The following is a 17,776-nucleotide window of genomic DNA, read 5'->3' on the forward strand; positions in this document are numbered from 1 at the left end:
ATGGAGCACGGCGGGCATGAACACGGTCATGCTGACAATGGTGGACATGGCATGGATATGGCTATGTCGATGGTCTTCACCGCGAGCACCAAGGTTACGCTCCTTTTCAGCTGGTGGTCAACGACCACAGTTACATCATATATCTTTACATTGTTGTTTCTCTTCCTTCTCGCGTTGTTTAACCGTTTCCTGGGCATTTTGAAGCTTCGGCTCGACCTGAAACGAGCCGATCCAACCCAAGACCTATTCAAAGTGCCCAAGTTGAATTTGCCGCCGTCTCGCTGGCCTCGAAATCGAAAGTCGAAGGGTCGTGTCAGTCCTCTCCCACGAGACGTGGAGATTAATGACGACGACACCGACCGTTACGGTGTTTTCCATTCGGCTCCCCTTTTGGCACCCACCTCACAGCTCTACTCCGAAGAATCGCACACCGTTGCTTCTCATCGTACTTCGCTTGGCCCTTGCGGAAGATGGAGTTTGCGGCAAGATGGGACGAGCGCTCTACTTGAGGGGCTTCGCGCGCTCTTTGGGTATGCATTGTAAGTCTATCCTTTACCCAAGGGAGAAATGTGCAATATCTTACATTTTTTTAAAAATCTAGAATGTTGGCGGTCATGACATACAACGTTGGTGTCCTTTGTGCTGTTCTTGCGGGTATTCTGGTGGGCGAGCTGTTCTTGGGCCGTTATTCTCCACCGTCGTCTGGGTGGCAGGATGGAGCATGTCATGATAGCTAGAAACGGTTGACAACTCGGTTGTACTGCATAATTTGAGCCTATTACAAAAAGAAAAGGGCGAATTTGATGAGATGGCGAACGCTTGAACTATTGACGGATTATACGCTCGAGCTATGCAAGGACCAATGAAATGTGCACCTATAGACATTGCTAGCCACGTACAGAGATATATGTACTTTAAACATGTATTGATGCAATTATGGCAAGTGGATCCCTCTGTGAGCAGCACAATCCTAAGCATCTCCTGATTGGCATCGTCTATTGAGAATGCAAAACCAGTCACATGGCCCCCTTAAACCCCCTCAAACCCCCCTCAAACGAGCAAATTAGGCTCTAAAAAATGTCACAACGTCATCCCGCTTCTTCACTTCCCACTCTCTCGCAAGTCTATTGAGGATATTCTGCATGAACATCCCCGAGAGATACCCATTCGTGGACACTATGTGTTATGGCGTCAAGATAATCCCTGTCTTAATGATATCCCTACTAAATGTGATGCAGCCTCCCGCATTGAATCGCTCCAATGTTCTCATACGCATGCTGCCTGAGCTTGGATCATTTAGAACATGCTGCTTCGGTGTTTCGCCTCCTGAAAGGAATGATACCGAGCCAGCTTGAAAACGGAATGGATAGAATGTTCTTCACAGTCGTCGTGAATGCAGAAAAAAATGTAATGGAAACTTTTTTCGGACTTGGCTCCCTTTTGCTCACAGGTTAAGACCCAAAAAAGGCGTGACACAGTCAATGGACCTTATTGATCGATTCCCAGAAGCGACGAGCGAGTAGCTTGTAAGACTACTTCAAGACTTTCAGTTCGATCTATAGAATTCAGAGCCTTGCTTGCTATTTTTTGCCCGTAGCCCAGGGGTTTCTCGGGCCTGTAGAAGATGATTCTTGTTTGAAGTCGTCAACGTCAACCGCGAGTGCCTTTGAGCAGAATATCATCATGCAAAATTTACCCAATATTGGATTCCATGCTTGTCGGCGGAACTCTCGGATGTTGAATTTATAAGCCGGGTGTACACAGAAGCCCGGGAGTATATAGTGCCATCGAATAGAGAGCTGCGCCGTACTGTCAGCTTCCACGCAACACCGTACATCCCCGCCTATACCCCTGCAATGGATTTCGAATTCTCTGTACCAATACAGCCCAGGTTCCTCGCCGGAATCCCTCTATCTGTCAAAACATGGGCAATTCAACAACTTGGGTTTTACGGCACAGCTTTGCTTTTCGAATACTTTGACAAAACGACATTTCGACGCCTGCGCGTGCGCGAGCCGGACCGAAAGCCTTTCAATCAACTCCTCTTACGCGTCCTGGTGAATCAATGCTGCATTTTGCTGCCATGTATGATGCTCACTCAAGTCGTTGGGATTTGCTTTACCGGCCCAACCCATTTACACCCGATAAACTTTCTCCTCATACTTCCTGCGATGGCAGTAGGCCATGACGTCGTGCAGTATCTCACCCATCGATATCTTCTTCACAGTCCTAATATCAAACTGATGCGTCTCCTGCGACACTCAGTACACCATATGACAACGGCCAGTCGGGGCATTAGCGCTTGCTACATGAGCTCGGTGGATTTTCTCCTCGAGATCGTTTTCCCGTATCTGGTTCCACTCATTCTTGTTGGTGGTGGCGGTGCGGACATCCGCCTACAGTACCTCGTTGCAGGCCTCGGGGCTATGGGTGGTGTATATGAACATTCTGGATATGATTTTGGTGTGTCGCTGCGATCGTTGGGCAAAGCTTCAGAATCAACGGATACAGCTGAAAATTCCAACTCGTATATTTCTCTCGCCGTACTTCGGGCTCTGGGTGGGATCTTCGATAATCGCGCTCATGGGGAACATCATGCCCGAGCCAATGTATCTTTCGCGGATGGATTTGGAAATCCCGGGGTCTGTGATACGCTTTTCGGGACGCGGTTCGATCTGTCTGGGACTCAGTGGACATTGGCGGAGAAGGAATGGAGAAGCCAGACGGTATCTTCTCGCCGATAGCTTGGCATGTGCTTGGAGACCAATGACATGACGGCGTCATCTGAACGACTGCAAAAATGCAACTCTAGGAGAGCATCGTGAAGGATCTACTTTGCGCGTAAATTTGGGTCATCCAACGGTGTACTTTAAGACGGGGTCAAAAGGACGTTATTCTCTGCTCTTTCTATAACTGAGAAGTAATTCATAACAGGGTCGGTGACAATACCCCTCATGTAGCTAATGTATTTTGCAATTGTCCGCTAAACTCCGTAACGTCATCGGGACCAGAGACAGAAGGTTTTAAACCAGGTCCTGACATAGCCTTGCGCGCCGCACCATCCCCCTCCCCTCGGAGATCCGTCTTCAGCTGCTCTAATTGCTAATACCAATAGGGAATACTCAGATGATCTATTTTAATGACTAAAAATGAACCTACAATATGTCTCCAGGATCCCAGGATATTTGGCACGGGTGAAGGCCCGAAGCAGTATCGAACGACGTGCTTAGCGTGCTCTAAATGTATAATTCCATAATCCCAAGCGATGCCAGAGATTTTAAAGTTCAATTCATGAGAATTCACGTTTGCCTTGTGGGTAGAGAATCTACTTTGACTAGTTCATGAACTAGTCGTGGTTATCGGTATTGTTGACGCCTCAGGTATCAGGCAGCAATGAGAAACATCCGCCGATCGGATTTCGACTCGGGCAGTTCCAACCAAACAAAAGAACCAAAGCGAGAGAATATTTCCACAATGGCCTCAACTCGAGACGCACTAGAGTTCCCTGAATCAGACAAAGGATTCTTAGAGTGCCAGCTCCCACCAAAAGATGGCTCGACTCCGCGTCCAGATATGCCATTCACGACACTCACATTCGCAACATCTCTTGATTCCTCTCTTGCTCTGTCCCCGGGCGCACGTACCGTCCTCTCGGGACCGCAATCCAAAGCCATGACCCACTACCTGCGCTCTCGCCATGACGGCATCCTCATCGGCGTCGGAACCGCCGTGGCGGATGACCCTGGCCTCAACTGCCGTATTGCCGGGGTAGGAGGTTACGGCGGTGAAAATCTGGACAGCCAGCCGCGGCCAATTGTGATTGACCCATCTGCTCGATGGGATTTCTCCGAAGATAGCAAACTATTTCAGCTTTGCAGACAGGGGCGCGGCCGCGCGCCTTGGATTGTGACTACGCGCCAGAAGCCTTCAGCTGAAAAGCAGGCTTTGCTAGAGAAATATGGAGGGAAATTTATTACATTGGAAGAGATTGATTGGAGTGTTCTCTTTGTAGCGCTTCGATCAAATGGACTTCGGAGCGTTATGATTGAAGGAGGCGCACATGTTATCAACTCGCTGCTGGAGCCTTCAAACATGTCTCTGATCGATCGAGTTATTGTGACCATTGCCCCTACATGGCTGGGCCAAGGAGGAGTCGTCGTCTCCCCTCCCCGACGCTTTGATACTGAAGGCAAAGCGATCTCTGCGGCGAGGCTGAAAAATGTCAAGTGGTATCCATTTGGGGAGGACGTGGTTCTCTGTGGTCAAATTCGAGTAAATGATGATGTATAGAGCATTAATTTTTTTTTTTTTTTAAAAAAATGGCTTCGTGGGATCGCAAAGAAAACTTTTGATTGAACTTTAAGCCAAACGGTTCGGACACCTGCCAATTTGCACGGTGTCCAAATAAGCAAACTAGGGTCTTGAAAGCGAAGGTTTCCCGAGGTATTGCCTCGATCAAGCCTCCCGGAAGTCTAGCAAACTTAATCTTAGCATAAATCCAAGAGTAGCGATTGCGCAGGTACACGATGGAAATTCTGAATTGTAACCACTTGCATATTCTCTGTTCGAATTTCCCTTTCCCAGTAATGTAAATCTGTACGAGTCAGTCTGTGGCCGCGTGCGCTCCGTTCGGCTTCTCCCTCGGTTGTCTCCAAGGTGGCGGTCTATATCAACACCTGGACTGGATCTTTGCAACGAATGCTATTATCTGTACGATATGTTGTATGGCCACTTACTTTACTATCCCTCCTCTGCGATCAGTCGCTGATGCGATTGGTACACGTGTCGATACTGGGCCGGATGGGGAGGTTGGATTGAAGGGTCTACACGCCATCTGATGGTTTGCGTTAGGAGCTCAGCTGACTGCAGCTCTTATGATGGTCATCTGGGTAAGAATTCCTAAGGAGGAGGAGAAAGAGCATGTCACCTAGGCTTGGGACGGCGTAAATGTTAGCTCTTGTGGACAGGTGCAGTTTTTGTAAATGGCAGTCACTTAGCATCAAATATTGACCAGAATATCTTCATATCTCGCAGAGGATATTGCTTCCTACGTGTTGATGTTTAGTCACTGCAAGAAAACCATCTTTTCCTATGGTTCGTGATTCGCGTCAAGCCTGATGAGAGAAGGCGTGAGACACATAGCAGCCTGAAGGTCAACCGGAATCTACCGTCAAACACAAAGGACAGGATACTTAAGTCAGTCACCTCCCTCATAGTTTTCTTCCCTCTCCACCAGCCTGCACTGCTTCTCTCTCCAAGTTAACAATCCTTCATCTTCATAGGTATCTCGTCTTCATACATCCACTTCATACCTCATCTTCATCTACATCTCCACTCGTACGCTGGTTACTTTCACCATCACCAAGCCACCGAAACCTCGATTGCAGTCGAGATGTCAACACAAGATGCCATTCACCACCTGAAGGTACTCGAGCCTCAAAAGGCACCGTCTACCAAAAAGCCAATCATCGTGGGCATATACGGGATCCCAGGTGCAGGCAAGACATACCTCTTGAACAAACTAAAATTTGAACTGCAGAACGAGAACATCCTTTTCTACGAGGGCACTGAAGTGATCGCATCCACGTGTCCTGGCGGCCTCGACAATTTTAATCACCTTTCTGAAGAAGGAAAGGCTCATTGGCGTGGGGTTGCCATCAATGCCATTCGACAGAGCTGTTTGGACAAAGAAAAGGATGCTGTGGTTGTGGGCCATTACATGTTCTGGCCAGAGAGCGAGCCCATCGGTCGCTCAGTGTGCACCCCGGAGGATTTGAAAACATACACTCATATTCTCTATCTGAGTACACCGGTGCAACAAATTGCCGAGTACAGAGCCAAGGAGGATACCCGAAGACGCCTGAAAGCCTCAGTCGACCATTTGCAGAAATGGCAAATCGCCGAAAGTACCCAACTCCGCCGGCTCTGTCTGGAACATGGGATACTTTTCATGTTGCTGAATCCTCATTTGCTTCACCACGAGAAGGTCGCTGGCGTCATTAGGGATTTCCAAATCCACACAGAGACATATAACACGACCCTTGCCATGGCCCGACTTGATGAAATTATGGCCAACAAATCATCTCAGATTGAGACTGTTTTGTTTCTCGACTCTGACAAGACCTTGACAACACAAGACAGTGGTCGCCTATTCTGGGAAAAAGAACATCCTCAACTGAGACTCAACGGTGGTTCTACGCCCCTGACCGACGTTTTCGGCAGCTCTCTAGCCTATTCCTACGCTGCGTTCCGACAGGCAACCATGGTTTTCGAAGCTCGCGACGATCGTGAGTTTGATAGGTCTTGCACAAAAGTTGCAGAATCTATCAAGATGTACCCAGAGTTTCTCTTCTTATTGCACGAAACAGCAAAGGCTCCCCATGTCAAAGCGATCATTGTCACTTGTGGACTGCGTATGGTCTGGACGAAGGTTCTCGAGATAGAAGGTTTGTCCGATAGCGTGGATGTCATTGGTGGGGGTCGCCTCAAAGATGGATTTGTTATCACAGCCGCAGTCAAAGGTGCCCTAGTCGAAAGGCTGCATGAAACAACCAAGTCATGTGTGTGGGCCTTTGGCGACAGCCCACTGGATATCGAAATGCTTAAAAGAGCAGACAAAGCTGTTCTAGTGACAGGCCCAGAACACACAAGGAGCAAGTCCATGGACGAGGTGTTGAAGACTGCTCTCGACAACAAGGAGTTGGCCGTCCAGCAAGTCCTTCTGCCTTCAGACGTTCCCCCTCGGGATCCCTCTCGCATTCCACTCATGAAACTCACCGCACAATGTACTCTGAAAGCAATTTTTTCCCGTCGATTTCAAGTTTTCCATGCGACCGAGAAGAACGCGGCCAAAATATTGATGACTCGCATGCGCGATAGTAGTGTCGTCGGTTCGGCATTAAGAGACGCCCATTGGGAAGCAGGGAAGTATTTGGCCGTTGAATTCATTTCAGAGATCATCGGCGTTGAGGAGTTCCAAATACGACATGTTCAAAGCCACTCCGTTGCGGGTCACCGTCTTCTCCACGAAGACAAGACACTAATCATGGCTCTCATGCGTGGTGGAGAGGCCATGGCATTTGGTATCAGCAGAGTTTTCCCTCTGGCGTCTTTCCTGCACGCGGTTGATCCGGCGATGCTAAAGGAGAGACATCTACAAGACATGAAAACCGTACTCTTGGTCGACTCCGTCGTCAACAGCGGCAAGTCTGTATTTGAGTGGATAACGGCCATTCGAAACATCAATGAGTCTGTTAGAATTCTCGTTGTTGCTGGTGTGATCTACGAACCGACGGTTTCGCCGGAGAGTATTGCTCGAAATCTGGGCTCCCCACCTGCTGCTAGTTTCGTTGCTCTGCGTCTTTCGAAGAACCAGTTTAAGGGTAGTGGTGCAATTGATACGGGAAACCGGCTTTTTAACACAGTTTATCTGGGTTGATTACCGGAATCATCTTTGACAAGGGGAACTACGTCCAATGTGTTTGTGTGACAGATAATGAATGATCTATTGAGTTCTAAAAACTAGAAATAACACCTAGCATGGCACGTACGACGTAGAGTTATGTGAGCTATGCTCGGGGTCATTATCATCCGAATTTCAACATAAGTAAACTTTGAGACGAGGAAAGAAGCTAACCCCGTTAGGTCCGGCTAGGTCCGTTAAGCCCCCAAGCCCCGAGAGATCCTTGGAGATCTGTCCATTTTTGGTACTTTTGGAATGTTCTTTGGCGATTTTTGAAATTCAAGCCCTCCAACTTCATTACTTCGACACTAACTTGACGGAGGTATTTCCGGCTATCCTTGGAAAAGTGTTTGTGTCCGAGACGCTTACCCGCATTGGAGTGTGTGCATTAAGCTGAACATCAGTCATGTCACCGAATTACCACATAAGAAGCTTGCAAGACGAGAGAAGAGAGAACCAGATCCGACGTACTCTGATTTTAAATATAAAAGTCCTACCCCAATCTATCTGAGTCCTTTACCGTAGAAACGTATCGCTCACAAGACGCTGTCTTATTTTTCATTAAAGTGTTGGATGCCGTATGTTGGATGTATGGCGGTATAGATGACGCCATGGAGATTCAGAGTCGACGATAGAAGTCCAGTTGTTTGAGTAGCGTTTTAATGTCTATCAATGGGGACATGTTTTCTTCGCTGGCTTACCTGGCTCCCCGGAATTCCCAGGATCCCGTTGAAAGTGGAGCGTATGTCTGGTTTCCATGGGGGCCCTACACCAGAGAGTTCGTCCCCGCTGGATTCCGATGAGAAATATACAAATCAATGACGGCATTTATTCCTCAACCATATTTGACTATTTTGAAAATAAACGTCATCTGAGTCAAAACTTCCGTCGTCTTCCTGGTTCCGAGAACCGATAGAACGGAAAGGATCGGGGGCTATATAACGTATAGTACTAATGGATTCTTAATCTTGACACTGATAACCTTCAATTACTAGACAAAATAAGTGATATTGAAAGAAACATTGGAAAATAAGACTCGGGATTGATAGACAGTCTTGTGACACCATTGCGTCTCCATGGCACATCCTCAGTCTTTCAGAGAAACAACAACCTTCTTGGCAGATACTCCCGTCTTATAGTAGTCCATGGCGGTCTGAATGCTTTCCAGCCCATTACCTATCACAACTGGCTCTGGCGATGGCAGAAATATGCCGTTTTCTAGAGCCTGTGGCAGATAACCCTCAAAGATAGCCTTGCCGACCCCATTCTCAACCAGAGAAGTCGCAAAAATCAAGTTGTAGTCCACGCCCATAGTCTTGGATTTGAACCAATAGACGAAGCTTCGAGTAAGGAACATGAACATGGTTTGCAGCATTGGAAAATGCGCTGGGATCTTGTCGGGAACCGGATAAGCGGCTAGCGAAACAAATCTCTTCCCATCGCAACGAGCAAGAATATCCATGCATCGCTCGGTTCCATTGGAGGCCATAGAAATTGCACCAGCCGCTTTCTTTCCCTTGAAGGCTTTCACTATATCATTCACGACTGTCTTGCTTTTGTAATTGAAGACTTGAGAGGCACCTAGCTTCTTCACGTAATTGAAATTATGCGGAGATGACGTTGTAAAGACTTCATATCCAGCGCTCACAGCAAGCTGGATAGCACTGCTGCCCACGCTAGTGGAGCCGCCCCAGATCAGTAGGGTTTCGCCTTTGGGCTTGGAATTGACGGAAGGTAGCTGGAGTCCAAGCTGATCTTCTTGAAAAAGACCGCAGGCAGCCGTGGAAGTACCTAGCGGAAGCACACAGGCGCTTTCATACGGCATATCATCCGGAATGGGCGATGCCATATGGTCCAGAAGCACAACATAGAGTTGGAAGGCTCCCTCGGCATCGCTGTTGCGCTTTTCATCCTTGCCGACAGCTTGGCCGACAACGCGGTCTCCGAATTTGAATCGCGTCACTTGCGGACCAACCTCGACTACTTCGCCTGCCACATCGGATCCTAGGACGCAAGGATATTTGATCCATTTGTACATCATAGATGTTCCGAGGTCCTGCAGTCTCCAGTCAATTATGTTGATGGCTGTGGCGTGGTTGCGGATCACAATCTGGCCTTTGCGAGGACCAGTGTAAGGTGCTGATTTCACCTGAAGGGGACGGTTTTTGCTTCCCATTAGCCATGCGGCGCGGTTGTTGAACATGATGATGTCTCTATGTAGAGTTGGAAGACTTGAGTCCACGGCGCCTCCAAGAGGTGCTTATTAAAAGAAGAATTAAGAGCTGAAAAGTTCGGTGTAGATTAGAAATAATGATTAAGATTTATAGCCAGAGGTAGAGCCTTTTATTCTGTAATCTGCCCGGCATTCGGGATTAAGAGAATACATGGGATGAATTGAATCCGAATGGGGGTTTAGCGCAAAGGCTAAATCGGGAAAGTGGCGCTTGAATCCGAGTCAGGGTTAGCGTGAACCGTAATCATGCACCTCATCACCATCACCTGTCTAGAGCTTCCGACATTCACACAACACGCTGCTCTTCCGCGGTAATCAGAAATGGAGAAACGACCCCGTAAGATCCAGCCCCATAGAAAGTCTCGACAAGGCTGTACCAACTGCAAGCTTCGCAATGTAAAAGTAAGCCTCCGGAGCAATTTCGTTGTTTCAGAGCCCTGACTTCGCCCCAGTGTGACGAGAAGACACCCGCGTGCAAGCGGTGCATTGCCTACGGTGTAGCTTGCAGCTATGATCGGACAGTTTCCATTCTCCGAGCCCCGATGGAGAATATCATGACTCCCGCTTTGCCTCCCGAACCATCCTACTGGCGGCATCCGAGCGACCAAATACTTGCCAAGTTTCAAACACGGACTGCGCCCACTGTTAGTATCGGCAAGCGGCTGGCAGTTTATCAGAATGAGGTGACCATGTTGGCACCATCTGTAAGCTTAGATCATCTGTGGCAGTCGAGTCGAGCCTCTGCTAAGTCCCATATTCTACCAGCACCCATTCTTGATGCACGCGATCGCCACCCTGACCCTCATGCATGACCGGCATTTATCCATGACTGATAATCTGAATTATTGCCCAAACCTCATATTCACAGAATATTTCCACTGGTACCGAGCCGTGTTGTCGTTCAACGACCGGCTGTCGGTCTTGCAGCAATATCACGGAGGGGAATGGACAGCTGCCTCTACTCAGGTTGCTTTAGTTAGCACGGCAGCTATCCTCTGGACCATAGCCTTCTGTCATATCGAGGCCAGAGCCCCACAAGAAGCGTGGCCACTCAAGTCCACGTCGTCCGATCTAAACTGGCTACGTATGAATAATGGGAAGGAGCAAATATGGAAAGTCACCCAATCATATCCTCCAGACCCCATCTCGATGACCTTGGCTTCCATGCGTACCCATGAAATGCTCCCTACTCCCCATAATAACGTCAACGCTCTCTTTGATAAACTCCCGCCAGCTTTCATTCGTCTCTTCAATCTCGCCAATGGTGACAGTCTACCGAGTAATACGATAGACCCATACTACACCATCGGGGTGCAAGTTGCCCAGGTAGTTTATGTGGATTGTCCCCTATACGTGACCATTCTGAGCTTCGTCTCATTTGTTAGTGGCATTTCTTCGGAAGCCAGGGGACTGCTAGAAGCAAAGGATCCTTGTATGCTCTTGGCGCTGGCTCTTTGGTACGCGAAGTTGTACCAAGTTGGGGTTTGGTGGATGTTGCGGCGGCTGCTAATAGAGGGCCAAGCTATCTGTCTCTATTTGGAGCGTTTCTTTTCCCACGATGCCGACATTCAGGCTGTTTTGGAATTCCCTCAGAGGATCTTCCCCACCGAGGTAGTTGAGTGATTTACATCTCATGTATGTGCTGGCAGCGGTAGAATTTATTCTTCGTTCAAGGTGGGAGACTTTTGGTTGTTTTCTCGTCTTTTAGATCATAGCGCCTTGTTGATCATTCTGTCTCCCAGAGATGACCATCAATTTAGATTCTGAGCCACTGATCTAGTGGAGGGTTGTGATATCGACCGAAAATATTACACAGTAAATTTTGAAAAGGTTGACACAACTTATACTCTTTGAATCAATGTTTTTCGAAGAGACAGTGTCTCTCACCCAGATGCCTCGTCCAAGATTCTATTTAGAATCATAATCCCAGTATCCTCCGCATACCACTATTCTCTACTACCCAGCCTCCCCCAAGCTTGAATGCCCCCGCACCTTCGAGCTTCTCGTCTATCCGACCCATCGCCATATCCGTCAAGAACGGCCCTAGACGCTCCGTCGGACTATGCAGTTGTTTGTAAAAGTGCCGTACAGGTGGGCCAAAAAATAACACTCCAATCCTCGGGATAAGCCCCTGGCTCGGAATATACGGCTTTATAGTGCCATGCGATGCCGGGTCAACGAAACCAGGCCTCATACTGTCCACTCGAATTTGTGGGCTTTTCTCTGACAAATCTCCCAGGAGTTTCTCGGTTTCGCCCTTTATCCGGGCATAAATTGGAGAAAATTGCCCCGGAGCTTGTGTGGCTCCCTCGCCAGATACATAGATGAATCGGAAGGGATGCTGCGTAGTCTTGAGGGTTGAAAATGAATTGGCCGCAGCAAGGGCGTAGTCCTTGGTGATTTTGACGTATTCCCTGCTTAAATGTCAGAATCAAATTCGTCCACCATTACTAGTAGTGGCAAGTGGATCGCGTAATGGGAAATCTTACTCTTGGTTGACATTGTTCTGGCTCGTTCCCAAAGCCCAAACACACCCGTCGGCATCTTTCAGTTGATCCAGAAGCTCAGGTTCGTAAGATCCAAAATCTCGATGGGTAATTACCCGAACCCGCGAATCTCTCGCATCTTCTGCCATCGCAACCGGTCTCCGACTAAGGATAGAAATTTTAGAGATATTCGTGTTTTTGAACATGGCGTCAAGCACGGAAGAGCCGACCAGGCCGGTCGCACCCGTAAGAATGAGATGCATTTGGGAATTGTTTATAACTTCGGCAGGCGAGTTGGTATAATTTGGGACATCGGGAGGAGGAGAAACCAAATTGCTGTGACTTTCTGTCCAAACGGACGTCCTTATATAAAATTATAAAATTCTTCGTGGCTGAGACCAGCCATCGGACTTAGGCGGTATTAAGACTTGATGACCCGAGTTGTCATCACGTGGAAAAATCTGCCTTATGAGCGATGTACTGGGGTAGCAGATCATCAGGTCTCCGGGATAACCAATTCTAGACTGGAAGTTACACGCCTTGGCCATGGCTGATCTCAACTTTGAGTATAGCTGCCAGTCCCTGTAGGAGCGAACGGCCATCGAGACCGGATTAATGGATAATCCGACAGTAATATTTCCGTATGTAATCAGAAACCCCTACAAATTGCAAAGAACCAGGGATATAGCAATACAGGGTTCTTTTCACCCCTGTCGTGTATAAATCTTGGCTTTCTTGTGCACCTGGATGGCTTGCAGGAACTGGCCGCCTTGCATGTGGATTGCATCATCCCGGGCCTAATGGCATACGTAGATTTTCACCAGTGTCTCCTGATCTTGCAGGTCGACTTCTGCTGCACTGAGCCATGACCGGTATAAAAGATCGTCGCGAAGAGAAGGATAACGCGGGCGAGATTATCTCACGAATGATTGCCACTGTGAAGACTCTACTTGATGCGAAGCCGACAACTATCAACTCGCGAGACCAGTATGATGCTAAGACCTTTCATTACGCGTTGCAGATCCACATTGAGTATCGGGAAGCCCCTCAAGCTATTCAAGCCCTGCTGAATGCCCATCCATCTATCGATACGCTCAACTCTCGGAACGATCGAGGCATGACTGCTCTTGGTGAGGCGATCAGGTCATTTAAATCTTATGGCAGCACTTTTGAAGAAGTAACAAGCTTAATCACAATGTTGCTGGTGTACGGGGCAAATCAACGCTTGTACGACACCAAAGGACGCAATATCCTCCGCCTACTTTGCATGTAATTCTTGGCAGAGCTCATCGCCCCTATCATACTGGATCAAATTTTCAAGTTTGTTGATGCCAATGAGACTGATTGATGACGATGGCCGCACTCCACTGCACTATCTAGTGAAGACTATAGAACAGGTTGATGCAGTCCGGCATCTCATTAGTCCGTTGTCATCAAGAGTGATCACTAGGGGAGTACTCCTCTTCATGAACTGATTGAAGGGCAAATCATCAAAAAGAGATTTGGAACCTGGTCTTAGAGGGGGCGAGTACGAGAGAGAGGATAAGGGAATAGGGAGAAAAGAGCAAGAGATGGGTTGATCCAAGACTTGGTCAACGCTGGAACATCTATGGACAAGCCTAATGAAGCCGGCCAGACACCCAGACAGTTGTTGAACAATTTCTGAAAACATCAAAAACGCAGGGAGAAGGATGCAGTCTACGATACCAAACGCGGACGTCACGAAAACGGATACCGATTTGCTAACTTCCCTGAAAATAGACATGTGGAAAGAACTCATGGATTCGGCTTCATGTATTCAAATAGGCTATCATAACATTCTCTTTCGAAGAGAATAATATACACCCATAGGTCTGATCAGGAAAGCAGGATAAGCCTCGACTTCGATCATGTCGTTGGTAGTACACAATGATAGTTCCGAGAGGCTATAGCTTCGAGCTATTCACTCCAGATATCCATTGAATTATAGGATCTTTCCCGAGATGAGTCATCGCTTGTGGGTGGATCGGTTAACTAGTTGACTACGTAATCTGAATCAGATCCACTATGAGAGTGAGCTTTGACATCAAACGGACTATACGGACCCTGTAATTTCCGACCGATCCTCTGCCGCCATCACATGTCCTTTGACGGCGACGAACCAAGCGAGTCTAAAAAATCTTATTCACAATCGGCGACGTCTAGACCCACAAGATTGGTGTTCTCGTTAGTGTCGCGAAGAAGGTAATTAATTCTGATGCCTGCGATAGGCGTACTGTAGATTAAATCATAGTGCTAGGTTTGACCATGTGTGGGACGCTCTTGCCACTGAAGACCGTGTATATGCGACAGTAGCTTCAAACTAGGTTATTCATGGTCAAGGTTGATAGGAACATCTGTGAACAATAGTGATTGTGACTAGCGGCGTAGATATAGTTGCATCGCAGGCGAACCTTTGGCTGGGCAATCGGCCATGGGCTAAAAGTTCCACTGCGCTAGCAAAGATCGAACAGCGATCAGGGGCAATGAAAATCATTACACCCATTTTTGTAGACTTCTCGGGGTCAAAGCGCAACTATAATAAAGTACCCATGTAACATTCATTTTCACGTGCGTGCGGACTCCGGAGGAGTGGACCTCCGCAGTGGAGACATTAGGAAACATTAGGAAACATTAGGAAACATTAGGAAACATTAGGAAACATTAGGAGACATTAGGAGACATTACTAGGAGATATTACTAGGAGACATTACTAGGAGACATTACTTGGAGACATTGCTAGGAGACATTACTAGGAGACATTAGTGAATGCCAAGGACGATCTTGTGTGGGGGTTTTGACGGCGGCTGAGAACTTCCAGGGGGGTGGAGGCGCCTATTAGACGATTGAAGCTTGCCTTCGGTTAGATTAGAATTCAATAGTATGTCGAATTAACAATGGAGTAATGGAAAATTTTAAAATACCCCGAAGTGTACTCCGTAGGGGGAAACACGGCCGTTGAGTGTTAGGGGCTGCCTAAACCAGCGGAAGGCGTCCCAAGCGAAAATCACGGTTTTCTATTAGTTGAGTTTGGCGGCTGAAACCCAGGAACCTAAATTGCGCAGGGTTTCATTGAGCCTGCCTAGAAATTTGAAATGTTTTGAAATTGAATTTTATATACTTATAGCAATGCGATTGATATCTGTCACGATGGCCTTGTTTTGCAGTCACGTTGTAAGCGAGTCTTGTGCGTGCAATGTTGCTATTATTGTCCGCGGGCAACGAGGCACATTACACAAGCACGAGACGGACCACTCAGAGTGTAACATCGTATCCATAGCGGTGGGGTCATCACTAACCGTGGTACAAGAGCGGCCCAGCGGCCCCGATTTATTTGGCAGCTACAGTACAGTACGCTTGACAGGGAAAATTTGAGAACACACGTCCGTCATTCCATGGTTATGGGCCCACCACCAAGCCCACCCTGACCAAAATTTGCACTGGCATGAGGCACAGACTTCCGAACGTGATCCACTGTTGGCGACGATGCGGTGCGGAGCAGCCCACTATGTAACTCGGCGCGAGAGTCGTGGAAGTCGTGGAAGTCGTGAGAGTCTTGATGGCGCAATTTCGTGCATTTTACTGTAGCTGCCTCTTCACGGAGTTGTTCTCCATCTGGGTCAGCCACATCGTGCGAAATCGAACCGAACTCCCGGGTGCTCGAGGGTTTTTGGAGCATTTATTTTCCATCGGGATCGCCGCAGGTCGTGCGCTAGTGAGCAGACTAGTCAAACTTTGCCTAGGTCAAGAGTAACCAAAAAAGGATTTTGCTTGATGCTTTGCACGGGCGCACAATTTCTTCTCCACAGCCAAAGATCGCTCCACTATCAGAGCTGATTTCAAAAGCAACGACCCCCGCTTGTCAATTGATCGGTTGTACTCGTTATTCTCTCAACCGCAGACTCTTCCTCAACATTAAGCCACCGATCTTTTAAGGCTTCAATTACCTCTGACCCTAATCAAAGCTTGCATGGGACCTGCAAGTTGGGCATAGACGACCGAGGTTCACACCGACATTAATTTAACGATACCAACATCTATTACACTCTTTTTAATCCCTCTTCAACGACTATAATGACGAGCTTTGTTCACGAGATGTTCCCCCGGAGTGGAGATGACGGGAGAGCAGATGACGGATACGACCGGGGAAGGCGAGCATTGGTCGTGACAGCGTCGTTGACGTCCCTCGCCGCTGTCATTGTCAGCTTGCGATTGTTTGCACGACTCAAACTGATGAAAGCCACTGGGACTGAAGACTGGCTTATTTTGGCATCCTTGGTTTTCTCCATCATATACCTCGCCCTCGTTGCTGCTCGTATGACTAGCTCCCCTCCGTTATCATTCGAGCATTATCGCTGACGTTCCATTAGAATTCCATTTTGGAATGGGTGTTCACTCCGATCAATTATCTCCTAGAATGCTGCAAGAGCAACTCAAGGTATGTCATGAAGTCTTTCTTGATTCAAAAAGCTTTTTTCGAAATGACAGATCTAACAATCACTTTGACAGTGTTTGTGGGCTGCAATCCCCATGTACAACGCCAGTCTGGGACTCACCAAACTCTCCATCCTTTTTCAATATCTCCGCATCTTCCCCGCTCGCTCTTTTCGCATCGCCTGTTATGTTGTGATGGCCATTGTGGCAACATACTCATCCTGGGCCATTGTTAGCGGCTACGTCAACTGCGTGCCCGTGGCCAAGTTCTGGAATCACGACATGCCGGGCAATTGTCTCAACTTCGAGGCAGTCTGGTTTTTCAATGCATCGATGAACATTGCAACCGATGTTACTCTTCTCATCATGCCTATGCCGTTACTGGCGCAGCTCCAGCTTCCCCGCATGCAGAAAATTGCTCTGATGGGTGTTTTTGCTATGGGTATTCTGTACGTGCCATTCTTTCTATTTGCAGGTTCAAAGCTAACGGTAATCAGGGTTGTCATTACAAGTGTCCTCCGCCTCTCCAGTCTGCGAATCGTGGCCAAGAGCACAGACACGTCCTGTATGTTTACATCAGTCCTCCATGTCCACCATTCTACTAACAAATATTAAAGACAGCAATGTTGGAGCCGCCTACTGGACCGCTGCAGAGTGCAATGTCGCAATCATATGTGCCTGTCTCCCCTTCCTTCGACCCATCATCAGCCGCATCTTTCCCAAGCTGCTCTCTACAAACAGCTACAACCGTACAGCCAGCTACAACCGGTACAACAGCAACCCGCGAACTGCTACCAACAACTTCACTGGTCCTGGCTCACAGCGTCGAACTGAGCTTTTCAGCCAGAACATGGATAAAGACTACGACATGTACTCTATCAATGTCAAGCCTGGAGACCACTCAAGTCATAGCTCTCTTGGTGGCATTGAGGTCACCACTGAGATGAGTGTCACGAAAGAAAACAACAAGCACAATGATAATGTTAGTGAGCGGCACTTGGTATCCGATGCGGCATGAGATGTCTTTTCCCCCTCTTCATTCACTTCCTGTGGAGATATGTTCTGGTTTATGATTGCATTGCAACGGAATACTTTTTCCATTCGGATCTTTTTACATATTCTTGATCAGCTCCTCTAGAGGAA

General features: G+C 47.9%; 9 protein-coding genes across 9 annotated transcripts; 7 read left to right on the plus strand and 2 right to left on the minus strand.

Annotated features, from left to right (window-relative positions):
• On the plus strand, nt 1–737 carry crmD (putative copper transporter crmD; the record flags this gene model as incomplete). Its single annotated transcript, XM_058455332.1, has 2 exons — nt 1–539; nt 602–737. 2 exons carry the CDS (start codon nt 1–3, stop codon nt 735–737), a joined length of 675 nt encoding a protein of 224 aa, XP_058305320.1.
• Nucleotides 738–1,856: 1,119 nt separating this feature from the next.
• On the plus strand, nt 1,857–2,744 carry N7498_008271 (sterol desaturase family protein; the record flags this gene model as incomplete). The annotated part of the gene is made up of 1 exon (XM_058455333.1): nt 1,857–2,744. The coding sequence occupies one exon, from the start codon at nt 1,857–1,859 to the stop codon at nt 2,742–2,744; it is 888 nt and encodes a 295-aa protein (XP_058305321.1).
• Nucleotides 2,745–3,474: 730 nt separating this feature from the next.
• On the plus strand, nt 3,475–4,290 carry N7498_008272 (RibD family protein; the record flags this gene model as incomplete). The annotated part of the gene is made up of 1 exon (XM_058455334.1): nt 3,475–4,290. The coding sequence occupies one exon, from the start codon at nt 3,475–3,477 to the stop codon at nt 4,288–4,290; it is 816 nt and encodes a 271-aa protein (XP_058305322.1).
• A 1,102-nt stretch (nt 4,291–5,392) lies between these two features.
• On the plus strand, nt 5,393–7,438 carry N7498_008273 (uncharacterized protein; the record flags this gene model as incomplete). Its single annotated transcript, XM_058455335.1, has 1 exon — nt 5,393–7,438. One exon carries the CDS (start codon nt 5,393–5,395, stop codon nt 7,436–7,438), a length of 2,046 nt encoding a protein of 681 aa, XP_058305323.1.
• A 1,111-nt stretch (nt 7,439–8,549) lies between these two features.
• N7498_008274 (zinc-binding alcohol dehydrogenase family protein) lies at nt 8,550–9,665 on the minus strand (the record flags this gene model as incomplete). Its single annotated transcript, XM_058455336.1, has 1 exon — nt 8,550–9,665. One exon carries the CDS (start codon nt 9,663–9,665, stop codon nt 8,550–8,552), a length of 1,116 nt encoding a protein of 371 aa, XP_058305324.1.
• A 351-nt stretch (nt 9,666–10,016) lies between these two features.
• On the plus strand, nt 10,017–11,318 carry N7498_008275 (Zn(II)2Cys6 transcription factor domain-containing protein; the record flags this gene model as incomplete). Its single annotated transcript, XM_058455337.1, has 3 exons — nt 10,017–10,097; nt 10,148–10,399; nt 10,461–11,318. The coding sequence occupies 3 exons, from the start codon at nt 10,017–10,019 to the stop codon at nt 11,316–11,318; spliced, it is 1,191 nt and encodes a 396-aa protein (XP_058305325.1).
• A 295-nt stretch (nt 11,319–11,613) lies between these two features.
• Nucleotides 11,614–12,444, minus strand: N7498_008276 (putative nucleoside-diphosphate-sugar epimerases; the record flags this gene model as incomplete). Its single annotated transcript, XM_058455338.1, has 2 exons — nt 11,614–12,109; nt 12,185–12,444. 2 exons carry the CDS (start codon nt 12,442–12,444, stop codon nt 11,614–11,616), a joined length of 756 nt encoding a protein of 251 aa, XP_058305326.1.
• Nucleotides 12,445–13,046: 602 nt separating this feature from the next.
• N7498_008277 (uncharacterized protein) lies at nt 13,047–13,454 on the plus strand (the record flags this gene model as incomplete). Its single annotated transcript, XM_058455339.1, has 1 exon — nt 13,047–13,454. One exon carries the CDS (start codon nt 13,047–13,049, stop codon nt 13,452–13,454), a length of 408 nt encoding a protein of 135 aa, XP_058305327.1.
• Nucleotides 13,455–16,273: 2,819 nt separating this feature from the next.
• Nucleotides 16,274–17,651, plus strand: N7498_008278 (PTH11-like integral membrane protein; the record flags this gene model as incomplete). The annotated part of the gene is made up of 5 exons (XM_058455340.1): nt 16,274–16,514; nt 16,570–16,637; nt 16,709–17,082; nt 17,131–17,198; nt 17,251–17,651. 5 exons carry the CDS (start codon nt 16,274–16,276, stop codon nt 17,649–17,651), a joined length of 1,152 nt encoding a protein of 383 aa, XP_058305328.1.
• Nucleotides 17,652–17,776: the final 125 nt, after the last annotated feature.

Source organism: Penicillium cinerascens (genome assembly GCF_028974065.1).
Source record: "Penicillium cinerascens strain IBT 15544 chromosome Unknown scaffold_4_segment0_segment0, whole genome shotgun sequence".
In the NCBI taxonomy this organism is placed as follows: domain Eukaryota; kingdom Fungi; phylum Ascomycota; class Eurotiomycetes; order Eurotiales; family Aspergillaceae; genus Penicillium; species Penicillium cinerascens.